This window comes from Dreissena polymorpha, chromosome 4 (assembly GCF_020536995.1).
Source record: "Dreissena polymorpha isolate Duluth1 chromosome 4, UMN_Dpol_1.0, whole genome shotgun sequence".
In the NCBI taxonomy this organism is placed as follows: Eukaryota; Metazoa; Mollusca; class Bivalvia; order Myida; family Dreissenidae; genus Dreissena; species Dreissena polymorpha.
This window is the reverse complement of record NC_068358.1, coordinates 104,849,744-104,876,448: the sequence shown is the minus strand read 5'-3', so window position 1 is coordinate 104,876,448 and position 26,705 is coordinate 104,849,744. Positions and strand designations below refer to the sequence as shown.

At 36.7% G+C, this 26,705-nt stretch overlaps 2 protein-coding genes across 3 annotated transcripts; one reads left to right on the top strand and one right to left on the bottom strand.

Moving 5' to 3' along the window:
* Positions 1-122: 122 nt before the first annotated feature.
* Positions 123-16,122, top strand: LOC127876151 (leucine-rich repeat-containing protein 74B-like). Its single transcript, XM_052421139.1, has 11 exons — positions 123-1,070; positions 3,598-3,705; positions 4,350-4,443; positions 5,218-5,267; positions 5,725-5,806; positions 6,201-6,286; positions 8,538-8,732; positions 9,511-9,606; positions 10,333-10,596; positions 13,203-13,288; positions 15,136-16,122. Exons 1-11 carry the CDS (start codon positions 480-482, stop codon positions 15,281-15,283), a joined length of 1,800 nt encoding a protein of 599 aa, XP_052277099.1. The 5' UTR covers positions 123-479; the 3' UTR covers positions 15,284-16,122.
* Positions 16,123-19,479: 3,357 nt separating this feature from the next.
* On the bottom strand, positions 19,480-26,205 carry LOC127876153 (uncharacterized). 2 transcript variants are annotated; one of them, XM_052421142.1, is made up of 3 exons: positions 25,494-26,205; positions 21,026-21,218; positions 19,480-20,181 (listed from the first exon to the last, which is right to left on the bottom strand). In XM_052421142.1, exons 1-3 carry the CDS (start codon positions 25,548-25,550, stop codon positions 19,805-19,807), a joined length of 627 nt encoding a protein of 208 aa, XP_052277102.1. In that variant the 5' UTR covers positions 25,551-26,205; the 3' UTR covers positions 19,480-19,804. The 2 variants fall into 2 exon arrangements, with proteins under 2 accessions (XP_052277102.1, XP_052277101.1); XM_052421141.1 differs by lacking the exon at positions 25,494-26,205 and adding an exon at positions 23,617-24,108.
* Positions 26,206-26,705: the final 500 nt, after the last annotated feature.

Here is a 26,705-nt window from a genome sequence, read left to right as displayed (position 1 = left end):
ACCGCAAGTGGTTGGATAATTTTAGCCTCGACAAATATTAAATTTTAAAACTAGAACTCACATGAATCGCTCGTGATGTTTTTTGGATTGGAATGGGATTACCGGTAGTATTATGAAATTAACAGACAGTTATAAAACTATCAAATGAGTTCATGAATAAAAAATCTAGCATATACGACTGTGTTACATTCAATGTTTTTCTATAATTGTTTTTCTGCTTCTAAAATCGGATTTTATTAGTCAGAAGTTGCGAAAGTAAAAATAAAGTGCGTCGTTCCACGTAAGTTAATTGAAAGGAGCTCACGGAACTGATTTTATCACCGAACTTTTCCTTTAAATTGGTGTGTTCCACATGAAACATGGATATAGTGGTGTTTTCTATCAGTCTCGGTTTCATACTACCAATTCAAATAGATCACTAATAATCGTCCTCTTGAGTAGAAATTTTTAAATTCAGTCAATAAATTGTGGCATGAGGTATGACGTCTAAACAGAATACGACTGTGCGCATTGTCATCACCGAATCAGAGCGCGACCCGCACGGGGAAGCGCTGTACGAACACTGGCGGGTGAGCGCCGGGGGTCCCATTGACGACTCCGGTCCACGGTCGGCAAAAGAAGACACAAAACAACCGCTTGGCACGTCTGTAGACACGATGCGGTCAAGAACTGTACCCGATACGACGGGGTCAACAATAATAGACTCCAGGGTCGACGGAACTTCTTTGAAAAATACAGAGATCAGGCGCGATACCTTACGTCCTGTTGAAAAAATCAGTCAAGGGCAGGCAGAGGTAACATTTACAGACCCGGACCAAATCTCAAACACAGATGATGACTCAAGTTATAATAACGAGAGAGTGACCTCGCCTTCAGCGGTCAGCGACTCGGGCTCGGATATTGATGACGTCAGAGGGAACGCCGAGGCCGTCATGTACTTGAAGGCGTGCGCGCTGTATCGGGTAACCCCCTCGTACCACTTCCGGCAGTGCGTGAGTGACTTGGACGTCTCCATGCAGCATCGGACGCTCGGGGATGTGGGAATTAAGGCCATCGCGACAGCGCTTGTGGTACACACACTACGATTTTTTTCTTTCTAAAAATTTAAGTTTTAAAAATACAATATAAGATATATACATTTTTACTATATTATTCTTCATACACATTGCAGAACAATACCAAAAAAGCGAACTAGAAACCTGTTTTAATAATTGATTACTTTCTGTCTTGCTTCAAACAAATCACAAGAAATTTCTTTAAAAAGAGATACACGGCGTTGATTGTGGTTGGTGCTGGTGAAGATAAAGAGTTTATATGCCAAAATGATCAAATAAAGCGCATGCCTTTTTCTGCGCAGTTCTTAGCTGGATATCACGAAAATCCATTCCGGGTTGTTGCGCCAGATTTCTTGGCTAATTTCGCATTATTAGATATTATTGATAATATATATATAGATACAGAACAGAAATACAAAACAAAAGAAAGATGGAACTGATATGAAAACATTGAAGTCAACCGGCCACACGCTAATCATCCAAACATATTTGATATATGAGCCTTGTTGTGAGAAAACTGGGCATAATGCATGTGCGTAAAGTGTCGTCCCAGATTAGCCTGTGCAGCCCGCACAGGCTAATCAGGGACGACACTTTCCGCTTTTATGGTATTTTTAGTTTCAAGGAAGTCCCTCCTTACCGAAAATCAAGTTTAGGCGGAAAGTGTCGTCCCTGATTAGCCTGTGCGAAGTGCACAGGCTAAATTGGGACGACACTTTTACGATTATGCATTTTGCCCAGTTTTCTCATAACGCGACATATTTATACACGCGTTCTTCGAACATACCCATTGATAGATAGATAGATTTATTTCAACATAAAATGCATAGATTTACATGGCAGCATGTTATATACACACACTAAGTAATAAAAAACAACCTGCATGTATAAACAAAGCCATGTCAATCAACATTATACGTTAAGGATTGCACAATAAAGGGTTTGCAATTAAACCCTTATTTCCATTGTGGTCCTTTAGTTATAATATTGTATGACATAGGAGACAACGTTTTATATCACAGTATATAGTAATATCACAGTGAATAATAATGAAAGACATGTGACATATTTAAGTTACACTAACCTAAATGCATAGGATATATTCTGATAAGTTCTAGACTAGACAATTATTAAGAAGTTATCACAATTTAAGTGTTTAAAAATTAACATAAAATTATTTGCCAAGCTAAAGAATAATCATACAGCAACTAGATAAGACACAATAAATCTATCTATATTGACATTCAAGTTAAATCAACAGTAAGAAATCTTAAAGAGATGCACATTAAAAATCTATCTGGCTTAAAAAATGCTCCCTAACACTGTGTTTAAAAGATGGAATACTTTTGGCATCTCTGATATGCTGAGGAAGAGAGTTCCAGAGAGTACACCCATTGAAAGCAAATGACTTTTTGCCAGAACCCTTGACCCTTGGAATGGCAAACCTATTGCAATCATGCATGTTTAGATCAGTATTAGGAGAGTCTGACTGTGTTCTAACTCTGAACCTAGTATTCTTATTGTGAATATTACTGACTGGAGTAAAATTATCTTCCATATATAGCGGAGCCAACTTAGAGCTTATTTTAAAAACATGACAAAGTGTGAACTGGTTTACTCGACTTTCAATAGGCAACCAGTTAAGTCTAGTAAAATGTTCTTTACCAATGTGAGACCTAGGATGTAAATTAAATATGAACCTGATAAGTTTATTTTGGGTGACCTGTAACTTGTTTTTTACGCACATTGTAGTGAGTTGTCGGACATTATTATTTGGCGCTGGCAATCTTGATAAGATATCAAATTGTTTCATGCTGAACACGCAGTTAACATCGTTGCAAAACGCACGGGTGTATCCATTTTCAAACAATATACTTCACAAAATCAAAAGTCAATTCAATTACCTAATAACGTAAATGTGATAACGGTTTAAAGATTGAACGTTTTCTATTGCGAACAATTTCTGAGCTTCACTGCGGAACATTTTATTCAAATTTCATTGGACTCTTACAAAGATCGGCTATTAAAGGGGAAAAGCTGGGTTTAACAGCTACGCCAAAAAAAGCAAGACAAACCAGACCCTACATCATTTAAAATTGTAAACTTATATACACTCGAACCCCGCTTAGTCATTAGGACCGTACACATACCGGTAGTTCGGAATAGAAAAGATCGAAGTTGCAATTTTCTGTGTTTTATAAATGCACAATTATAGACGTATTTCTGCTGACGATAGTATGCAGATAGGTACTTTAATGTATGGCAACATATCGCATTTAATAAATGCAATTCTTTACAGCAGACGTCTGTCTTGTAGCCTGATATTTCAATAACACAACATGTGACGCGATTTGAGTAAAACCGTGCTAAATGAATGTGCGTAAAGTAGCGTCCAAGATCGGCCTGTGCAGTAAGTCCATATACCTGTGCAGTCTGCACATAGGTAAAACTGGACGACACTTTTCGATCATTCCAAAAGCCCCGTTTACCAAGAGCGCGGTTCAAATGATAACTGACTGCTTCTATCGCTGATTTATTGTAGTCCAACCTGTCGGTTCGCTGTCTGAATCTCTCGTGCACGGGCATGACGCTGGCTGGACTCCGCTACATACTGGATATGCTCTGGGTCAACACCAGCATCCGCGACCTGGTATAATAATAGATGTCATACAGTTTGAAGCAACAAAGCAATCGCACTAAATTCAAAGTTTTAACCGCTATCAACACTACAAGCATGTTTTGAAACAGCAAGAGTATATATGTCAACTGGAGTTTAGAATTATCTTTCGCAAATTAGGCATTTGATTGATATTCCTAATGTGACTTTGCTGTATTATATGATCTTTTAAAGACCAAAATATTCTTTACGCAATAAACATGCGAATGTCTGATCATAGGAATATATCAAACTAATTTAATACATGTATTATTTCTTTGTGACTTGAAATATGTATTATTTAAAGGGCAAATCCATCTTTTATATAATATATTACATTATAATCATAAATTCACTGACTATATAATACGTTTAAATATTTATTTTGACTACAAGTATGTGCATTTGACACATGCAGTTTTAATTTGTTTTACTTCAAAACTAGATTTCCTATTAGAAGAGACTGGCGTAAAACAAAAAAATACATGAACAGCGGATTGTGTCGTCCCTGACAAGTCTTTGCCGACTGAACGGGCTTATCTTGGACGACACTTTACGCAAATGTAGTATACCCCGTTTTTTCCAAAGTACGGCATATATATTTTATAAAGTCAGGTTTGGGTGCGGCTCGTTTTCAGAACCTGTCCCATAACGAGATCGGTCCCGATGGCGCTGTAGACCTGAGAGACAGCCTCATCCACAACCGGAATTTGATAGCGCTAGACATTACAGGTAGTACATATTAGCCTCGTTGATTTTAGAACTGGGCTCAAAGATTAGCCTGTGCACTGTGCATCATCGACGACACACATCCGCTTATGTGAAAATTTTCTCTCTAAGCTTATCCTCTTCTTCGCAAAAATCTAGTTTAGGCGGAAACTGTTCTCCCTGATAAGCCTGTGCAGACTGCACATGCTAATCTGGGGCGAGCCTTCTTGCACATGCATTAAGCGCCGTTTTCAAAGAGCGAGGCTAATATGTTTTGTTATACGGAGATACAGGACTATGTTAACGGTGCCTATACCACGTGACTTTTTAAGATCTGTGTTGGGAGAATAAAGCGCGACCCAGTTAACATTTTTCATGATTTCTTTTTAAATAGTTCGCCATTTTTAATGGGATAAATTGGAGTGCCCGCTCATTCGTGAGTGTTTTCTATAGGTATCATGATCTTCTTAAACAAATAAGTATTTTTTCAGTAAAGTGCAACCGCGCGTTTGTAATATGAAGTCCCTACCCTGATCCGACATTTTTCTAGCCGTTCAGACGCGTGGTTGCACTTTACACAATTAACAATATGATCTTTAATGATTCTGTTATGTTAAATGTCGTATTGTTATCTATTGTCTTGAAGTGTTAATGCATTTTGCAAATTACCTGTAATAAAATACTAGAGAATAGATCTCCTTATCATGTTTTTCGAGTTTCATTATTTCCATATACATATTTGATACTGAATATCGCGTTGCTTACATTGACGTTTACTGTGTCTGCTTATTCCTTCAGCTTTAGGCCTCAGAGACGATGCTAGCGGATATTTGGCAGAAATATTAACGGTATTGTCCTATATTTATCCTATTGTATCTAGAAATTGGGTTTATTTAAATCTGTAGCACAATTAATAACCAAGTGTCCTTATTGTTAACTTCAGTGAGGCGTGAGCCTTGCACTGGGATAATGGGGTTAAATGCATGTGTTCAGTCTGCACATGCTCAGCAGGGGCGACACTTTCCGCCAAAACTAGAATTTTTCTTAGAAAAGACTTCCTTTAAACGGAAAATACATTTAAAGCAAACAAAATGCGGACTGCACAAGCTCATAAGAGACAACACATAACGCACATGCATTAAGCCCTGTTTTTCCTGATAGATATCACACAACTCGTTGTTACATGGTCAATTAGCTATAGACGTGCATGTAAACTGCTTAACTGTTTAATATTTGGCTGTTATGACCACGAGAACACCGGTGTAATTAAATTAACAACAGTGCATTTCACAATCTGGTTTGCAGGAGAACACAGTCCTGAAGGCATTCCATATTGGGAAAAACTCGCTGGGAGAGAAGGCTGGTGAAATGTTCAAAACAGCGCTAGGTAAAACTTTGGTTTATACATATCGAGTTAAAGAAATCGTTGATATATATGTACATCATTAATTGCGACAAAAGTATCGCAGCATCGTTATATATTCTTAAGGTCGTTTCGATGTGTTGCTATGAAGTAACTCGCGTTGACGTTCTTTATTACTTTTTATCCGGACTCCCAACTGGTTGAATATTGGCTGATATTTAACAATTAAACTTAAATATATTACAATCTTATACGATTTCCCACTAATATTAAGTTTTTGTTAAATAAGTGTTGTGTTGAATGCGTATACAATTACTACGAATTCAAACTGCAAGCATGGTCGCAGAAAGCCACCACTTCTTTTCCTTGAAGGACGCCATATAATACATCCATTACCGTCTACGTGTATTTCCTGCAGGTGAGAACACCACACTGCGTTTCTTGGACGTCAGCTGGAACCACTTCCGGCAACGCAGCGCCATCGACTTCTGCTGTGGACTCGAGGTACGGCGCAAAGGATGCTGTTTATTTCAAAACTTTCAACGTTTCTACAGGAGACATTATAATGTTCAATAATTGAACGTGTCAAAATCACACGTCAATAATTATATAGGGGATATTTGTATATTCGGTGAATTATCGATTTTAATTCACGAGTGAGCATAGAAAATATATTTTTTTCTATGATCACGAGTGAATAAAAATCGATATTCCACCGAATCCAACAAATTTTCTTTTTATTTTATGCTTTTTTCACCGTTTATATACATTGTTAAAGCGGGTATATACGATTTTTATATGTGCTGAATTGTAAAATATTGATACAAATATGTTATAATAACACACAATATGCAAGAAAAATGATACATTTAAGACGAATTTCATAAAATACAGCAAATACAAATTAGCGCCCCGAGCCGGTTGTGACGAAGATAATTCGTAATTATTTTCCTACAATAACCGATGCATTCGTCTTTTTAGTAAGTGTTCGTGTGTCGTATGAATCGATATCGCTGCAGGAATTTCAAATGAACCGTTAAACTAAATTTAGATTCACATTGTACATGCATGATATACATGCTGGCGAATTCGGCTGTACAGCCTTTTTCGATTTCAGAATTAAATATCTGGCTTATTTAGCATTTTTCGACACATGTTCTTCTTTACTTTTATTTTAGTTTATATTGAAATATATGTATAACAAGTTTTTTACACATTTTATATTTATTAACAAATATTTGACAAGATCGTATATACCCGCTTTAAACACTTTAAAGCGGGTATATACGATCTTGTCAAATATTTGTTAATAAATATAAAATGTGTAAAAAACTTGTTATACATATATTTCAATATAAACTAAAATAAAAGTAAAGAAGAACATGTGTCGAAAAATGCTAAATAAGCCAGATATTTAATTCTGAAATCGAAAAAGGCTGTACAGCCGAATTCGCCAGCATGTATATCATGCATGTACAATGTGAATCTAAATTTAGTTTAACGGTTCATTTGAAATTCCTGCAGCGATATCGATTCATACGACACACGAACACTTACTAAAAAGACGAATGCATCGGTTATTGTAGGAAAATAATTACGAATTATCTTCGTCACAACCGGCTCGGGGCGCTAATTTGTATTTGCTGTATTTTATGAAATTCGTCTTAAATGTATCATTTTTCTTGCATATTGTGTGTTATTATAACATATTTGTATCAATATTTTACAATTCAGCACATATAAAAATCGTATATATCCGCTTTAACTAATGAATTTCGTTGGGATAATGGCGTCATTTCGTAAAAAATGACGTAATTTCACAGTAAACAATTAAAATTATCGGTAGTTTTTACTGTTAATTTTCACTGTTTGAAAATCAGTTTTTACCCACTGATATTTCTCTATAAACCACCGGAAAGCATAAAATAAATAGTTATAATTAGGTGCGAAAGCAAATAATTTCATAAACGTAATTGAAATTATCCAGTTTATGCAAATGTACATGCAGACTTATGCCGATTGACAAATAAAATGTAGCATGGGAGTTGTTACCGATACGATTACCGGGTGGTTGTTATGTGGGCTTTAGACAAATATTCGGTTGACGTGATATTTCATTTTTTGCATATCCATTTTTGTTTGATACTAGTAATTTAAAAAATATAATTCTGCATACAAGGTACATCTGTATATGGCATATATTATTTAAATAATAAATTATTTATAACAAGCGATAGTCTTACTGACTAAACTGTGTTGTACCTGTATAACAAAGATTTGGCACAGAATATTATCTCTTGCAAATTTTAAGGACCCGAGTTATGAATTAAATGCCGCGTGCACATTTACATAACGAAACAATATTTCGACAATGTCGTGCACCAAGAAAGATTTCATGCTTTTCTTCGGAATCTTTCGAATGTGTTTCATTCTCATGAACAAGAAATGCATTTAACCTGTTCGCTTCATAATTCAGTTGTTTCGACAAATTGCTGTCTGAAAAAGGGCATTCATGCATGTTCGTAAAGTGTCGTCCCTGGTAAGCCTGTGAAAAAAAATCGCACAGGCTTATCAGGGACGACACTTTCCGCTGAAAAATTGTATTTTTCGTTTAAATGAAGTCCCTCCGTAACGAAAATCCCATAGGGCAGGAATTGTCGTCCAAGCTTAGACTGTGCGGACTTCACAGGCCAATCAGACGACATTTTACGTACATGCATTAAGCCAATGATGCTGAATGGTCTTGTCGTCACAGGCTAACACCGGCCTTGACACGTTGAACCTCAGCTGGAACGGTCTTGGGCTGGAGGGATGTCACGAGCTCGGCAAGGCCCTCAAGGTCAACCAGGCCTTGACCGACCTTGACCTTTCCTCTAATAGGATCAACTTCGATGCCTTCAAACTTGTGATGAGGGGCTTGAGAAAAAACAAACACATTGAAACTTTGAAGGTATGCACACCTCATTAGTACTACTATTTTTTTAGCTCAGCAATTTATGTAAACACGTTTATTGAATTGCAGCTAACAAAAAATGGGTCCAATGTGCAAAAACATTTTTGTTAACAATAAAAAATGCAATCATTTTCTTTCAGAAACGTTTATACTTTTACTCGCACATTAATCGAAACAAAAACTTGTTAAATAAAAAATAAATAAAGGAAATATTCGGCATTTTCTGTAACTAAATATTTCGCGCCCTACAATTCATTTTGAATTCGGTGTCAGTGTTTATGAAAAATAGTGTGAGATGCTCTATTCCGACAGTGATATAGGGCTTAACGAGAAATTATTTTTATAGAAAGTTATTTCAAGTTGTCAATTGTTTATTCAAGTAAAGATTTGCAGTTTGGGTTACAATCCGAAGCAGGAGTCAAAATCCCATCGTCGAATACCAAAGTATGTTATTTATTGATACTGTATGTTTATCGTTCTTGTAAAACTGGGCTTAATGTATGAGCGTTAAGTCCTCACAGAATATTCAGGAAAGGCACTTTACGCCTAAACTGGATTTTCGTTTAGAATAAAGCTCTATTAAACGAAAATTTCCTTAACGGCGGAAAGTGTCGTCCAAGATAAGCCTGTGCGGACTTAACATACTAGTCTGAGATGACACTTATGCTTTAAGCCCAGTGTTTCCTGAACGAGGCTCATCATTATTATTAAGTATAAGCTGTGAATCAACGATGGGTTACCGAGGATTACAGAGAGGCGTGTTGAATGTTTTCAGGTTGGTTGCAATCCGCTCACCACGGATGCGGCCGTGTCCATATTGCGGGCGGTGGGGGATGGGCATTGCGAGGCCCTCCGTAACCTCGACCTCACGGTGAGTCAGCGTTCCGTTTCATCTAGTTCTAATCGAGCTGCGTACTGGGAAACCGGTGCTTAATGCATATACCAGTACGTAAAGTGTCGTCCCATGTGAATGCTAATCAGAGACAACTCATTGACGGTATTCTTCGTTTAAAGGATGTCTGCTCTACGCGAAAATCATTTAGCCCCGTTTTAGCAGAACGCAGGTTATATATAATGATTTTCGTTTATATTTAATGAATTTTGTTTAAGTGTTGGTAAGAGGATGCTGCATGTTTTGCGTGGTTCCACTGTTTTATTTATGTCTTAAACAAAACTAATAAAGTTTCAGCGACAACGATAGTAACAAATTAATATTTACACGAATTTAAGCTTTTGGTATATAAACCGTTTGAAAGATCAGTGTTGAATAATTCGTTCGAGAAAAATACTATCTGGCATCCATTTTCCATGATTTAAAGTGTTTATTGTAATTTTTACAACGCTACAATAACGATCAAATGTCTCATTTCCGTGAATTATTCATCATTATATATATCATGTGAACCGAATTACAAAATTAGAAATTACACCAAACATAACATGTTTACCTTTACAATTGGCACATGTAGACACAGTGTTAATGTACTTTTTTGTTAAGTTTTGGCAACATGTGCAAGAACTCAAAATAAAAATTAAATGCCGTTAAACTTATGTTTCTGTTGACAATAACTTCAATCCTCTTTGTCATAAAATCCAGGATGTAACCGTGGACACCGACTTTCTAACGCTGCTCGGAAACGTCAAGCAACGCCGAACGCTGAACGTCAAGCACGGTATTACGCTACGTCACGACGAGCTTCGTAAGGGTCACATGGCCGTCATACTGGACACGGATGACCCGCTAACCATCCTGTTCGAGTGCGTGAAGACGAAGAATCTACGTCTGATAGACCTGCTGAAAAACCTGGACAAGGATAACAGTGAAACATTGTCGAGAGAGGAACTTCACAGGGGATTAGAGGTGGGAATGGTCGTGGATTTTGTAATTAACTAGAAAGTCTCTGTTTTTATTGGTTGCCTTTGGTCTATAGGGAGATACCAGTTAAATTAAACTTTCATGTTAATGTTTTAAAATGCAATATTTTTCAGCATTTCACTATCAAATCGTGATATTTTATTTTCGTCACACCGTTAATATTCCCGCGTAAATTAAAACGGTTCAGAAAACTGTCTTGAAATATTTGCAAGTTATGGTCAAAGTTATATCTTTGTTTTGCTTGTTTTGTTTGTTACTTCTCTTTATACTGTTACGGTCGCTTTATTTTCATTTCAACAGATAGGCAGATTTCGTTGTTATTGTTCTTTTAATAGTCTTAACGAATTTTAATAGTAAAAAAAATTCTGTGCGTGGATTCGAATCCGTGGCCTCTGAGAGAAGAAGCGAATGCGCTACCAATGCGCCACACAGACTTTCTATTAAGGTCGCAAAACATAACACTTACACTGAACGTTATCTATATCGTCTACGTTAGCGCCCCATGCTGTCGGCATCCGCGAATTTTTCGCTTTAATGAATTTCAAATACTTACCGACTATTTGAATAGATAATTTTGTCAATTTTAGGTTCATGGGGGGGGGGGGGGGGGGGATAAATTTCATTAAAACTTCGCTTTGGTTTTTCTTCATTGAATGTGGTACAATATGGTCAAACTATATATCATTTTAAAGCTAAAGACGGATAGAATAACATAAACACATTTTTGACATTCAATATTTGTGTGCTGTATTCATATTTTGGTTTAAAACCAATGCATTTTTACACTAATTTACAAAATCTCAATCTAAAGTTAGGAAGGATATGCACTACCTTAAGCTGAATAAATACAAAGCTATATACATATACAAGGTCAAGTTAGCAACATTTCACAGAAAATGATTGTCATAAAACAACAAATGAGTTTTTATTCAACTGCCTTTTTTGGATAAATATCCTAAAAAAAGTTCTAAAAATAACTAAAACGTAACTACTTTAAAAAAAACCAGGTATGGTGGATAATAAGAGTCACAATTCTATTTCAAAGGCTTAACAATTTTGTTATTTACCTCTCAACCAAATTGCAAATTTTAAACCATCTCAAATTGAAATAGATTGCAGACGACATATACAATTGTAAAGGAATAAAGAAATTGGCAAAACTATTGATTTTATATTTCGATTTCTTCTACCCATTTTGAAAGCGTGGCCATCGCTGTGATCCGTAGAAAAACGTGCAAAACAAATCGGTTGAAACCACGTGCAGTGGTGAGAAAACCGGGTATGTGTATACACATACCTGAGAAAACACATGTACTTATTTTGACAGTTGGGCGGCAACTAGTAAAACAACTATTAACATTAATCAGCAAGAGATCGCTCTAAATAACAGAAATGACCACGTAGAGATAGCATCACTCACCCTATTTCGAATATTTTCCAGCTGAAAATTGTCCCCCACACGTCTTTTTTAGTTTATTTGTTTTGTTTTTCTTGAGCCGAAGTGCATCTCACAGAATATCCATCCAACTTCCGTTGTTTTCACTTTCGTTATTAAAAACTCCGTTTAAAAGAATTATTTCTACTTTTAGATTGTTAAAGCGATGTATTATTATGTATTATCTGCAGAATAGTATACCGTGATGAATTGAACGGAGTTACGTATCGATCTTTCTGTCAGTCTGTAAGCGTACTATTTTATGCGCAATAATAAAAGTACAGTGATTCGACAACGATTGTAAGCATTGGTGAAATGCTTCTTACATAGTTATTCTTTTGAGTGTTTATGAGGTCTGATCGTGCAGTTTGCAAACATCAAAGGAAAGATAACAATCCAATGCATTTGTCATCGTCAACCGTTTGGAATGTCAATTAGGCGATGAGTGAGTTTTTAGCATGTTTCTTTCTATTTTATTAATTTAAAAATGGCTGCCCCCATGGTGATGAATTGTCATGTGTTCGAGTTTTGATATTTCTAGATATGTAAACTTTTTTTACTATTTAAGCGTAAATTGCCCTCGTCAATGTCGATATTATTCACTAGTTATATAATTTTCCACCGAAATACGTGGAATAAACATGATTCAGATTTTTGAACATAATGTATATTTTAGTGTTAAAATCGCTTTGTATTTTGATTGATTTTGTGGATGTTATGAAACGTTTATGTACAAAATTGGTAGCAGTTTGAAGGAAAAACATCCTTTCAAGCATATATGTATACATTTTCAATGTGGCACTCTTCCTTTAGGCAAAGTTGAGTTCAATGCTAGGGGTCCCACATTTGTCAAAATGAAGCCTCTACATGAACCTTAAATAAGTGCATTAAATACTTAGTACAACTATTTATGCCATCTTTCTAATAAATAAACAACGGACAGATCTCTATGGAACTATTGTCTACAAATGAAAACAGACGCCTACATAAACGATTAGCAAATCAGAAAAAAAGTAACATCGGCGTGAGTTTGCAAACATCCGGTCATTTTTCAGCCCGCAAAAATACCACGCATACTGCCAACAGTCTGAAGACTACCCACCAAACGTTCTTGGCGATATATATATAAATAGCTCAAAGGCTCAACACATTTCAGGAGATTGACATTCCGCTGAGCCAAAGGTCCATGGACATTCTGATGAACAAACTGGACATTAACAGGGACGGTCAGGTCGACTTCTCGTAAGTTAAGTTGAGCACTGTTCTGTGGAAAATGGGCTGTATGCATGTAAGTAAAGTGTAATACCAGATAAGACTGTGCAGCTCGCACAGGCTAAACAGGGACGACACTCACCGCCTAAAATGGATTTTCACTAAGAAAGTAATAATAGACTCCCTTTCGAAAAATACCAGAACAGCGGAAAGAGTCATCCCTGTTTAGCCTGTGCGGACAGCACATGATAATCTGGGACGACACGCTACGCACATGCATTAAGGCCATTTTTTTCTAGAACGATGCTCATTGTCTTAGGTATTGTTTGAATAAAGGGAGTTAATACATGTTTCAATCACAATCACATTGATGTGTTCGGTTATCTTACTTTTTACCAAGTCCTGTCAAGTAAATTAAACATGAACGTTTGAATTTGTATATTAATTTTGCAGCGTTAAAGATATTATACTAAATAAAACAATTCACACTTGATTATTCGAAAAACAGGGTTATCGTTGACATCGCAATTTGAACATGCTGATATACATGCATATAAAGAACCAAAATATGCCTTTACCACCCATAAACAATTATCATAAAAAAGATATCCAGATGGCAAACACAGCAAAATGAAATATAGATCTTATACCATATTCAGATGAGCCTCGCTCTGGGAAAAGAGGGCTTAATGCATGTGTTCAAAGTGTCGTCTCTGATTGGCCTGTGCATTCCGCACTAACTAATCAACGGCGACACTTTCCGATTAGACTGCAGTTTCGTTGTGAAGAAACTTTTTTAAACAATAACATCCATTAAAGCCGATTGTGTTGTCCCTGATTACAATAACATCCATTAAAGCGTTCCTGATAAGATCCAATCAGCGGGTGGTATCGTTCCTGACAACATTCATTAAAGCGGATGGTGTCTTCCCTGATAACATCCATTAAAGCGGATGGTGTCGTCTCTGATAACATCCGTTAAAGCGGATGGTTTCGTCCCTGATAACATCCATTAAAGCGGATGGTGTCTTCCCTGATAACATCCGTTGAAGCGGATGGTGTCGTCCCTGATAACATCCATTAAAGAGGATGGTGTCGTCCCTGATAACATCCATTAAAAAGGGATGGTGTCGTCCCTGATAACACCCATTCAAGCGGATGGTGCCGTCCCTGATTACGGTAGCATATGCGGAATGAACATGCTAATTTAGGATGAAACTTTACGCAGATGCATTAAGTCCTGTTTTCCCATTAAGGCTAAAAAAGAGTCAGTTCTTGCCATGCCCACCCTAACATTTTGTGCTGAACTTTACCTTTTTTTGCATTTATCGATGAGTTATCTAAGTTTTTTTCTTCGGCATCCGATTTTGTTCGCATAATAAAATATGATTAATGATTATATTTTTGCTAATAAGCAATAAATGGGAAGCAAAAGTTATGTTAATAAGGATTTGGATGATTTCTGTAATATAAAAAGTTAGCGAAAAAAAGAATGGGTCTACCTACCCTATTTTCAGCGATGTCAGTGCAAACAAATGATATTATATTTTTGTCATTTCTCTAAAAAATCTGATTTGCAAATTCTTATTTTTGTAGCCAAACCAAAACAAACCAAATGATCTCTTTATCTGGTTTCGGTCACAACGATTTATTTGAAAGTGTAATGAATGGAGTCTTTTAAATTCCAAAATGTCGCAAAATTGCCCCACCCCTCGAAAAATACATACACAACACACACACACAAACAAATAACAAATGAAAACAAAGAACATCACCAACAACCATAAAACCTTAAAAAAGTTGTTTCTACAATCAACAATTGTATAAGGATCACTATGAGTATTTAACGCATCGTCCAGTGGTTCATTCTATTTCAGTGAGCTGCAGACGAGATACAAGGAGCACCTGCGTCGTATTGCTCGTCTGCAGCGAGACGCAGACGTCGACCTGAGGAACTACAAGAACTTCGACCGCATCGAATCACTTCGCGAAATGGTCCGCCTCCGGCTGTCGTTCTCAAAGTAGTCCACTAAAGTGTGTCTTGTTTAAGTTAATTTTCGTGGTAAACGTGTTTGTCCGTAATAGTTGTTATTTAAATTGATGGTTACAAAATGAAAACTTTTTTAAATGATGGCGGATACTGGGTGTCAGGAACGAAAAAGGATTAAGCAAGTGTTTTTGCCCAATGATAAATAAAGTGAAAGTACGTAATGACGAACTTACACCGGATGGCACGGAATGATAGCGCGTATATTTTATAACAACTTAGTCATGTGTGGTCATAGTGAGCTGTTTTGATCGCCTTGTGATCTGTCTTGCGTTAACATTTGACAAATTTACTCCTCAATGCTAAATGATTACGACACGTCAGGGATATTGCCATTTTGAGTGACTCGATTATATTTAAAAGTGAAAACTCAAAGATCTCCTCTGAAACCAGAGCTGTACTTTTCAAATTATGATCATGTGCTTAGTAAGTTCAAACATAGTTAGTTCAAGCATAGTTTGTTCAAAACATTTGCCTTTGGAAACTTAACAATTCTCTGAAACTGCATGGTTCGAAGCTGTGATATTAGGTATGAAATTGTATCCTCTTATATGATTCCTATAGAATTTGTTCAAACCATGTCCTTGGGGACAATTCTGGTCACACCAAAGTAAGCTTATGGTTCATATATATGGACTTTATGTTCAAATTCACCTTAAAATCGTCATTCAAACCACATTAAATTGACGAATTATTCAGATAAGCTATTTGAGGCCGCCTGGCCTTCTTATCAGCTATTGCAGTTTTGTTTGTTCCATATCTTGTGTATGAAGTTAACGTAGATATATGTGTGCAATTAAAACGTATAACAATCAAAGCGCTGAAGGTACTGAATTTGTTCGCTATTTCATTATTTAAGACGTAACTCATTTTTTTTTAATAAATCGCAAGTTTAAAATGAACACAAGCCAGTCAAATTTATAAAGAGTGTGTCTTAACGCACGGGTCGATATGTGTGTGCACTTTTTATCATCCTATTTATTTTATAGAGAAAAAAACATTCCCTTTTTTTAACGTTCTGATAGCAAAGAAAGTATGATGAAAATGCTAATGAGAACTGAATATAAAGACAATTTGTAATCACCATCATATTAAATGAATATTGTTTTAATATCGAATACCTATCTCACTAAGAAAATAATATCATGATTGAAATTCCCTGTATAAAACTTATGATTGTTGACACCATATACAAATCCAAAATATACATTCAGATAATTGATGAAAAATAAATCTGCGGGCAATGCTTTTTACTCACGAATTAGGTCGTCATAAAGACAGCCTTGTTGACCCGTACTTTGTTGTTTATGCATTACTTGTTACCCTAGCAGTTCACACGGTGTCAATTACTCTGACCTAAACATGGGTATAGAGCACTAATGCGCTTTTTCGGCGTAGCTGTTTTACCCAGCTTTTCATTTTAAATGACTTTTACATAACGCAACAGACCCACATGAATATATTCGAATATTTCATAGGCTAATTCGAGATAAAAACCCTCTGAACTTTGGCTACATTACTGTGTCTGTGCTCAGCGCAAAGGATGCAGCACTGTTCATTGTAAGGAATTCCGAACTACTCTCTGTATGTTCAAACGACACAAATTGTGACCCAGTTACAACTACGCGTTAAAATCCATCTCGCAGAATTTCAGGGTCAGTACTCGTTCACTAAATCGTCCGGGGAATATTAAATTGACTATCGATAAACACAGTTTTGCTTTTAAGATGAGAAAACAAACACTAGCGAATAGTATAGTGTCACGATAAGAGGAAAATCGTTTAATTATCCAACCACAAATGTTCGCCGTACTCGGTACTGCTACTAGTACGGAACGCCACGAATCGGTACGATCAAACTACGAATCCGCTACGGTCTGGTACGATAAAGTACGATGCTACGCGAATCATTACGATATAACTACGGATCCGCTACGGTCTAGTACGGGTAAGTACGAACTAAAACGGTCCGCTACGAAGAAGTGGGAATTGCGACGGACTGGTACGGACAGGTAGGAACGAACTACGGATGAACATTGCGCTAACAGCCTCTTGCATTGTCATACACATAATGCCTCCCAAAAAGAGAACATTCCAGTGGCAACAACAGCGCGTAACAGAAATAATGGAATCAGCCGTGTCTGGGGAAGAGTCTACCTCCTCCATCCTAAAGCCGGGTCGTCTTTAAAGCAAGTCTCTTATCCACCACCTACTTTTTCTTCTCTGACCTGATAAAGTATGTAATTATTGATGTACAAATAAAGATTGTGCTTAGGAAAGTATGATTAATTTTGTATTTTATAATGTCGGCTATTTTTAACAATTAATAAATCGCGTAAAAGTAAGAGCAAGATTCAAACGGCATATGAGGCAGACACTTACCTGCAAATAAAAAAAAGTATTACTAGTAAGTTCAAATTATAATATTTGCAAAATACGTAACCTTTAGAACAAAGCTAACTAGTTATACGATATTGAATCATTATTACCTCTGTGCATATCGTCAAGCAGCTCGACAAAAGCCTCTGCATTTTGTGCCACAGGTGGTGAGCGTGTGGCTATGATATTAATTAGTGAAAACATCATTTGTTTGTTATAAGATGATTATGTATCATTTAAAATGATGGTATCACTAATAAATATCATAGCCACACGCTAACCACCTGTGTTTGTGCCATATCAATATCCAAGTGTAACAAATTTATCTCAAACGCAATTTGCTGGCGGTTGATGATTGTGAACTCAACAAATGCAAGTACGGTTGCTTTATAATTTCAATGATGTATTTCAGTAGCAATTTATTGTAGTGGACCGTACATGTCCGTACTTTTTCGTGCTGAAATGTAGTACATCGTACAAGATCGTGCAAATTCCTGCCTATCCGTAGTACAACGTACTAGAACCGTGGCTTTCCGTGGTATATCCGTGGAATACTCGTAGCTTATACGTAGCGTAACCGTACCGCTTCGTAGTTCTTCGTATCAATTCGTAGAAGTCCTTAAAAAAATTGGTCTTCATAAAGGTACGGACGACTACGGTTGTCGTTACGAACTAGTACGGATTAGTACGGTTTAGTACGGACTCCTACGGATACGCTACGATCGATAAATTCGTAGCAATTTTTTGAACATGTTTAAAATTTGCTAAGAGTCGCTACGGACATCCAAAAACTACTACGACTGATCACGGATCAAGTACGGAGAGCCACGGTCCAGTAAGGATAGCTACGAACTGTGCCGAAAAGTATTTCGTAGCTCGTTCGTAGCTCTGATTCGTGACAGTGTGACCGAGGCATAACAAAAGAACGTTTCCCAGACATATCAAATTTAACCCCGCTGTAGTAGCATGCACTATGAACGATGTTACGCAACATCCCACTATAATTGTTTATCAGCAGAAGTTTTATTTTCCCGCATCTATTAATAGCCTCAGATTATGAATGACCTGTGCTGAGCAAAATTACTACGTCAGTAAGACTTAGCAGGTTATGGACTATTTTCATCATTCATAAACATTCTCTTCCGCGACACGTATAATACAAACATTGTTTATTGATTGTTTTCTATATACGCTCCGTTTTATTTGTGAATGAATATAGTCGAAGACCTCAAACCTCTTGCATATATTATACAACTCTTTCTCGCGCGGATGCGGCAGATGAGGCAGTAATCAGGTTAATCGTAGTTAAGATCAAACTGATTTTTTTTTTTTACTAACATCAGATGTTCGCAAACGAACAACTAATAACGAAATGATAAAATCTCAATCGAGTTGGCTAAATTTGTTTACTATACAGTCGCATTTGAGCCTCGCCATGTGAAAAGGGGGTATAATGCATGTGCGTTAAGTGTCGTCCCAAATTAACCTGTGTAGTTCGCACAGGCTAATCAGGAACGACACATTCCGCTTAACCTGGATTTTTGCTAAGAAGAGACTTTCTTTAAACAGAAAATATCATAAAAGCGGCAAGTGTCGTCCCTGATTAGCATGTGCTGACTTCACAGGCTAATCTCGGACGACATTTTACGCACATGCATTAAACCCCTTTTCTCAGAGCACGGCTCATTTATATTTGTTCCCAATCGATCGCTTTACTTGATTTTTTCACTCTATACCGAATGCATTGTTCGCCTAGGTGACATTATGTTTTCCATCTTCAGAAATCAACTATCATGTGATTTTAATTTATGTTTTATCATCTGTTTAATAAAATAGTTTATCATGTTTATTAATAAAGTATTGACCTTTGATTAACTTAAAAAATTCTAATATTACAAAAACATATTGGTATATAATAACAATAACATGTAATCCATAGCACATAAGCTCGTACACATAAAAGCACATATCTAACACATATGAGCCTCGCTCTGGGAAAACAGGCATAATGCACGCACTGTGTGGACGATATACGCACAAACATTAAGCTCGGTTATCCAAGAGCGAGGCTACATATAAACACTTTATAACACACGTTTTCGCTACAACTTAGCAAAAGTATCAAGAGAATGGCGTCCTAACGTCTATAGGTGTTGACTGAGACATTTTGTATGCACTTGGCGTCTGAGCGTCTATCGGTGTTGACTGGGACATTTTGTATGCACCGTTAAACTGTCTGCCGCCCGTGTCCATGGCAAACAGCCGACTTGCAGGCGACTCAGAAAGAGACTGGGACGAGCGACGTAACGTGCCGCGTGATCGCGCGGATGACGGGCTAAGCTCGATACCGGAGTAAGCAATTGCGGACGGTGTTTTGGGCGTCCGCGGTTTGCGCGCCTCTCCCTGGATGGTGTTGTAGAAACTGGTGTAGGTGACGGCGTGGGGCTGCGACTTCCGGAGGCGCTCGAACGTGATGTAGTCCTTCTCAGCGTTCACGGCTAGGGAGGAAACAGAAGAGAAAAGATAGATGTTGTCCGTAAATGGTCATACAATTTGTTTACCAGTCGAGCTAGAGAGAAATCAGCTTTTTGTTTTTGAACATATTTTAGAAATTATATATAATCTGATAGTCAATTACTTGTATTATCCGCGTCTTTTCGGCATGACATCAAACAATCTAATATAGCGATATTTACATTTACTCTTGAAAAGAAATATAGGTATTCGTTTTTTGCCATGATATAGATGTGATACCGGGCGTAAATATCAGCAATACATAGTGACACAGGACTTGACGTTTCTCAATATCTGTTAAATTAATGTACACATATAAGGAAACAACACACTGATGAAAATTATGTTTTGAAAAAAACACGTGTAGAGTGGTCTTTTTGTCTAATTATTCGTGTACTATCTGTTGATGACGGATAACGACGACCTGAGAACAAAAATGCCATAACCTCAGTCATCCCACAAATCTTGAGCCGACGACAGAAGATTTCGATTTGGTAAAACGAGCAACGATTTCAAAAGGTATAACATCGCAAGAACAAAATGAGCTTCGTCCAGAGATAACTGAACTTAATCATATGCGTTAAGTGTCATTCCAGATGAGCTTGTGCGGCCCGCACAGGCTAATCAGCAACTTAAACCGGAGTTTCGTTTTAATGAGGCTTTTTTTAACAAAACAAAAACAACCACATAAAAATGTGAAATTTCATACCTGATACGGATTACATGGGCTAATCTTAGATGAAACTGTATGTACATGCGTTAAGCCCGGTTTTCCCACGACGCGGCTCAAAAATGTCTGTAATATTTGGGTAAAAATGCTTTGCTTACTATCTAAAGTAGGTATCGTGTTGTGTATGGCAGTTTCCGTCTTCCTAAGCCTGTTGAACAACCGGAAGTTCTCGACTTCGAAGCCCAGGGTTGGGCTGTCAAGTTTCGTTATGATTTTTATCTGCATCCGGTCCCTCTCGCGCATGTCCGCACGCCGCCGCTTCAGGTCGATCTCAGTCATGGAGCGCTTCCACTGCAAAGAACGCAATATATGGTTTAATATTTCACACAATTAACCCATTTATGCCTAACGTCTAGAAAAAAGGCCTTGGCAAACAGCGTAGACCCTGATGAGACGCCGCATGATGCTGTTTGCTTAAAGGAATTTCTGTAAAAAATACTCTAAATTTAGAAATAAATATACTAGAAATCCCTATATATATATATATATATATATATATATATATATATATATATATATATATATATATATATATATATATACAGTTTCTATTTTGTTGAAACGTCATTTTAGTTTGTAATGACAAATTAAAATCGTAACATACTTTAATACGCCGTAATTAGTAAAACACAAGAATTTAATATACCTTTCTCTGCATAGCCATTATGTATTGAAACATACAGTAGATGTCTGATACTAAAACGTCAGAGGAAATTAAATATCTTAATTTTCACCGACTTTTGCGCAGTAATTTCCATAACAATGTAAATATTTAGCAAAATGGGGGAGACCACCGTGAAATGCCTGCCTTTAGTGATGTGCTCCCGCTGTTTGCAGTATCGCACCGAAACACAATGGACATGCGTTTAGTTTATACATATCCGTTAGTTTTGTTGTCTTCTTTTACTATACATGTAATGTTATGGACAATGTTTGTTTTTCAAAATTAAAATTGATAAATACACACACTTGCTGTTCTTGTAATTGAAACGTGCGCGAAAACAACGTGCGATTATAGTTATGTGAATTTCTAAACATGTATATATATAACGAATGTCCAACCCATTATCATCGTACTATATTATACACGGGCGACTGGAATCAGTATTTCATTAAACTTGGCACATCGATTCATTATTGACTTAATGTTCAGTCTGATGATCAAAACGGTGCCAAAAGAAGTGTTTATTTGCATGTACATGTACGTGTAAGAAGCATACATTTTGTGAAATGATCCTATTTCTGTTTCTTCGCAGCCATCATTTAACCGTTAAATAAGTCTAAGAATTAGTCTAATTATTAAATATATGGGTGATGCTCTGTGAAAAAGAGGTTTTATGTATGTGCGTAAAGTGTCGTCACAGATTAGCCTGTGCAGTCCACATTGACTAATAAGGGGAAGCACTTTCCGCCTAAACTGGATTTTTGCTAAAAAGATACTTTCTTGAAACGAAAAATATCATTAAAGCGGAAAGTATCGTCCCGATCAGCCTGTGCGGACTGCACATGCTAATCTGGGACGATACTTTACGCACATGCATGAAACCCCTTTTTCACAGAGCACGGCCCATATTTATTAATTTTCATCCCAAAGACCATTAGCTTTGGCCAAATTGGTCACTTTAAATATTCCATTTAATCTTTAGGCAGCATTACATGTATTAGTAATTGTATGAGGAGGTGTAAAAGGAGTTGTAAAAGAAGTTTCAAAGAAGAAATAGTAGCAGTAGTATAGCATGAGAAGCAAACGCACTGAATATTGTAGTGATAGTTGAAATAATTGTATATCGACAGTGGTAAAAGATGTAGTCATCGTTATATTACACCTTTGTGCAATAGAATGACAGCATTGGAGCCGAGCTCTGGGAAAACCGGATTCAATGCATGTGCGAAAAGTGTCATCCAAGATTAATCTGTGCATTCCACACAGGCTTATGGTTGACGACACTTTCCACTTTTATAGAAATTTCGTTTAAATGAAGTCTCTTCTAAATGGAAAAGCAGTCTATGACTTCACAGGCGGATCCCGGACGACAAAGCAGTCTATGACTTCACAGGCGGATCCCGGACGACAAAGCAGTCTATGACTTCACAGGCGGATCCCGGACGACACTTCATGCACATGCATTAAGCCCGGTTTTTCCAGAGCGCATCTCATGTAAAGAGTAGATGATTGCATTATTGTTATTCTTGTATTACAATACTAAGCTGCAGAATCATTACTTGTGGTTGAAGTAGCAGAAAAAAGAGTCTTTAGTATAGTAATAAACATAGTGTACAATTAAAAGAAGTAGTAGAAAAAGTAACATATGATTAAAAAAAATACACCACGGAAAACACGTCTTAACAAAAGTTGTGTTAACATAATAGCAACCATAAAATGACCAAGAGGAAAAAAACATCGTATATGCGAGCCTCGTTCCGGAAAAAAGGGCTTAATGCATGTGGGTAAAATGTTATCCCAGATACGCATGTGCAGTTCGAAGTCAGCACAGGCTAACCAAGGGCGAAACTTTCCGCCTTTACTGATTTTCGTTTAGGAAAGAGTTCCTTTGAACGAACTTTTTTTTACAAAAGCAGTTAAAAGTCGTCCGTGATCCGCACAGGCTAATCTGGGACGACACTTTACGCACATGCATTAAGCCCTGTTTTCCCATAGCGAGGCTCATGAACAGTTCGTATCCGCTACCTGGTATATGCGAGTATATTCCGAGAGCGATAGGCACGGCAGCACGAGATCGACGTGCTCGGTATGTCCAACACTAACACGCATCCTCGCTCAATTTAGCAATCCCATAGTGCGCAGTCCTTTTATCATGTGAAATCAGCAGACTCGATAAATACTAATTTGAGCTTATTAATATTTAGTAAAACTATTCAATACGGCGCGATATAATAATCAATACATTGTATTTGCACTCCAACGACAATGCCCAATAATGGTAATGTAATATACGTCTTTGTCAATTTACGAGCTTTTTTAAACGATATTGTTTAAAGGTAGAACTATATATCCCCAATTTATGTTCACACAATATTGGATCATATTATTCAATCATTTCAAAACATGGTAAGTCGTATACGGTGGTTAAATCAAAGCCCATGTATTGATTAGGCCAAACCGTTGTTTCAGGCCTACGCTTTTAAGACAATCAAATTCTAAATGGCATACCCCCGTTTATCGACCATCATTGATACGAGGGCTTTTGGATCTCGTTGGCTCGCCTTACTTAGCGAGCCGTCTGCGGGTTTAAAGAAGCAAAGTAAGTATTATCGAATGTGTCAGGACATTGTGATAAATCATGAGGAGTGTTTGTAACCGGGAGACCCTTGATAACGTTTTTCTCCAGGAGTTGTAGTTACAAAGTATCGTTAAAACTATTAAATTCTTAATACGAAACTTGTTGAACCTTCTTTGACACACTGGGTATTATTTTATCTAAACATTAGTTTAGAATGTAGAATTAATAATCCTTCTAATAAACTTCTTTAAATAAACAATTGCAATAAATTCAGTTTAAAACATTGAACAATTGGCTAGGATGGTTTTTAAACACGTATTCAGGACACAACAGATGCCCTTTTTTCTCATGGATTTCTTGAACTGGAAATAACTTTTTTCGAACTGCAACTGTCTGTTTCAAGCCTCGTGATACAAAACTTCCCAAGTATTATTTATTTTATCTTTCTTTTAAAACGGTATATAGGATGAAGAACGATCTTATTTTTATCACAAAATTGGCTATAGAATCTTAATAGGAACGCTTCAATCCTTAGTGTTATCAATACATGTAACTCGCTTGAGATTTAATGACAGGTTTGCACTTAATCCCGACATTATATTTACAAGAAGAAGTCACGAACATGCTTCTGGCAGTAAGTCATTATGTATTGATGTTGACATTCAATGCAGTCACTGGCCATTCTTTTACCGCGTATCGATTACAAATTGATTGATTTTAGTGGCATATTGACAGAATATGTCATACACGTTTGATAATCATATTGCTCGATTCCTGTTTGAATCGATGTTATACGGTTTTACAAAAGGAATATCAAATATGGAATCATGAAGAAATTGTCTCATCTCAAGTGATATTACAAATTATATGTAAGTTATTATTCTCTTGAGAGTATGATATATAAATGTATACGACTCTTAAAATGAACTCAAACATAATAAACATTGAAGTGGAGAGAGTAGCACCTGACAATGCGCGGATTTGAAGGCTGGTGTAGAGATTCACTGACCGCATATGTCGTTATAGCCATTTTCGCATGACGCGGATCGTTGATACACGCATAAAGTGTGAAATCACTTTCTAGAAATAAGAGCGTCGGTGTCTGAAATCTTGGCAGTAAATACCAAAAAGTACTTAATCTATTTGCTATCACATACGCTGATCTATAGGTTTATCCTAGATCAGAAAATGGGTTCGTGCTTTTTTCTCTCTCATTAAGTCTATATTTAGAGCCTATTACGGCTCAGATCACATAGAAAGTGCTTGGATTTAGAGAGCATCTGGCAACAATAAATAATCGAAAAATCAAACAGACAAAACTTACGTTGATCTGTTCCAAAGTGTACTCCCTATCAAACGAAATCGGCTTGTATGACGTCATTATGTTGTGTAAGATGACGTCAGTTGAGCCGTTTGCATCTGCAAAGCACGTCTGCTTGATGTCGACGGCTGACGAATTCTCGTCTTATATCTTAGTTTCAAACACTTGAACACTCCCCTTGATTACTTACACCATTCTCAAAATATCACAGATATAAGTATGCTTAAAACATGCAGTCAGTAACTCAGTATATCCACTTGTTTGAAAACGATTTATTCTATAAAAATAACACTGCGTCAGAGCATAAAAAGGAATTTTTTTATCAAGATAACCAGAATTCAATCACTGTTTGCAGTTTCTTGAAGCCTTGATACAACCTTCTTTGGGAACGCTTAATGCCTCGAAGACCGCTGTTTCGTGGGATATATTTATTTTCACGACCCTGATTATTTCGCGCATGGAAAAAGATTAAGCTTTCACCAATTGAATAAAGAGTAACCCTTTGTTGAAAATATAAATTTGATCCTATCCGATACAGTGATTGAATTAAAGAATAAAAAGATTAAGATATTAATGTGGTTAACAGACAAACTGACGAGATTGATTTAATCCGCATGGAGGTTTGTTCAACAACGATTCTAAAGCTCATCATCATAAACACTCATACAATTGCTATATAGCCGTTTTTTTAAAACAATTATACTAGAGTTCATGTCAATACTCCCAACGCTGATTTATCGATACTCTACCTTTATCTTTAAAGATAATTGTCAAGATTTGACAAAAGTAACTTAATACTACTAAATATAGAGATATACAAACTTTAAGCGGATACAGGGGTTTGTGTAGATAGGTTGATCTCCATAATTCTAATGTTGCGGTTCATACATGCGTTTTGTTTACTTGTATATTGTAATTCTGAAACAATATACATGTTCTTCACATGTTGTTATAGATTTCTTGAGATAAATGGTAACATCAGATAATGCTATTATAATATGGTCAAAAGAATATGCCCGTATTAACAAACATTCTTTAGGAAAATTCCATAATTCGCAAACGTAGCTCTTACAATAATGTATACTGTAAACATATCGAGTGAGTAGAGCGGATTCACATATTTTGGTGCCCAGAAGCATATTTTCAGCCGTTTTGTAAACTGCATTCCCACAAATCTGTGTAAATATGAACTTATCGGCCAAAAACGTAAATGTG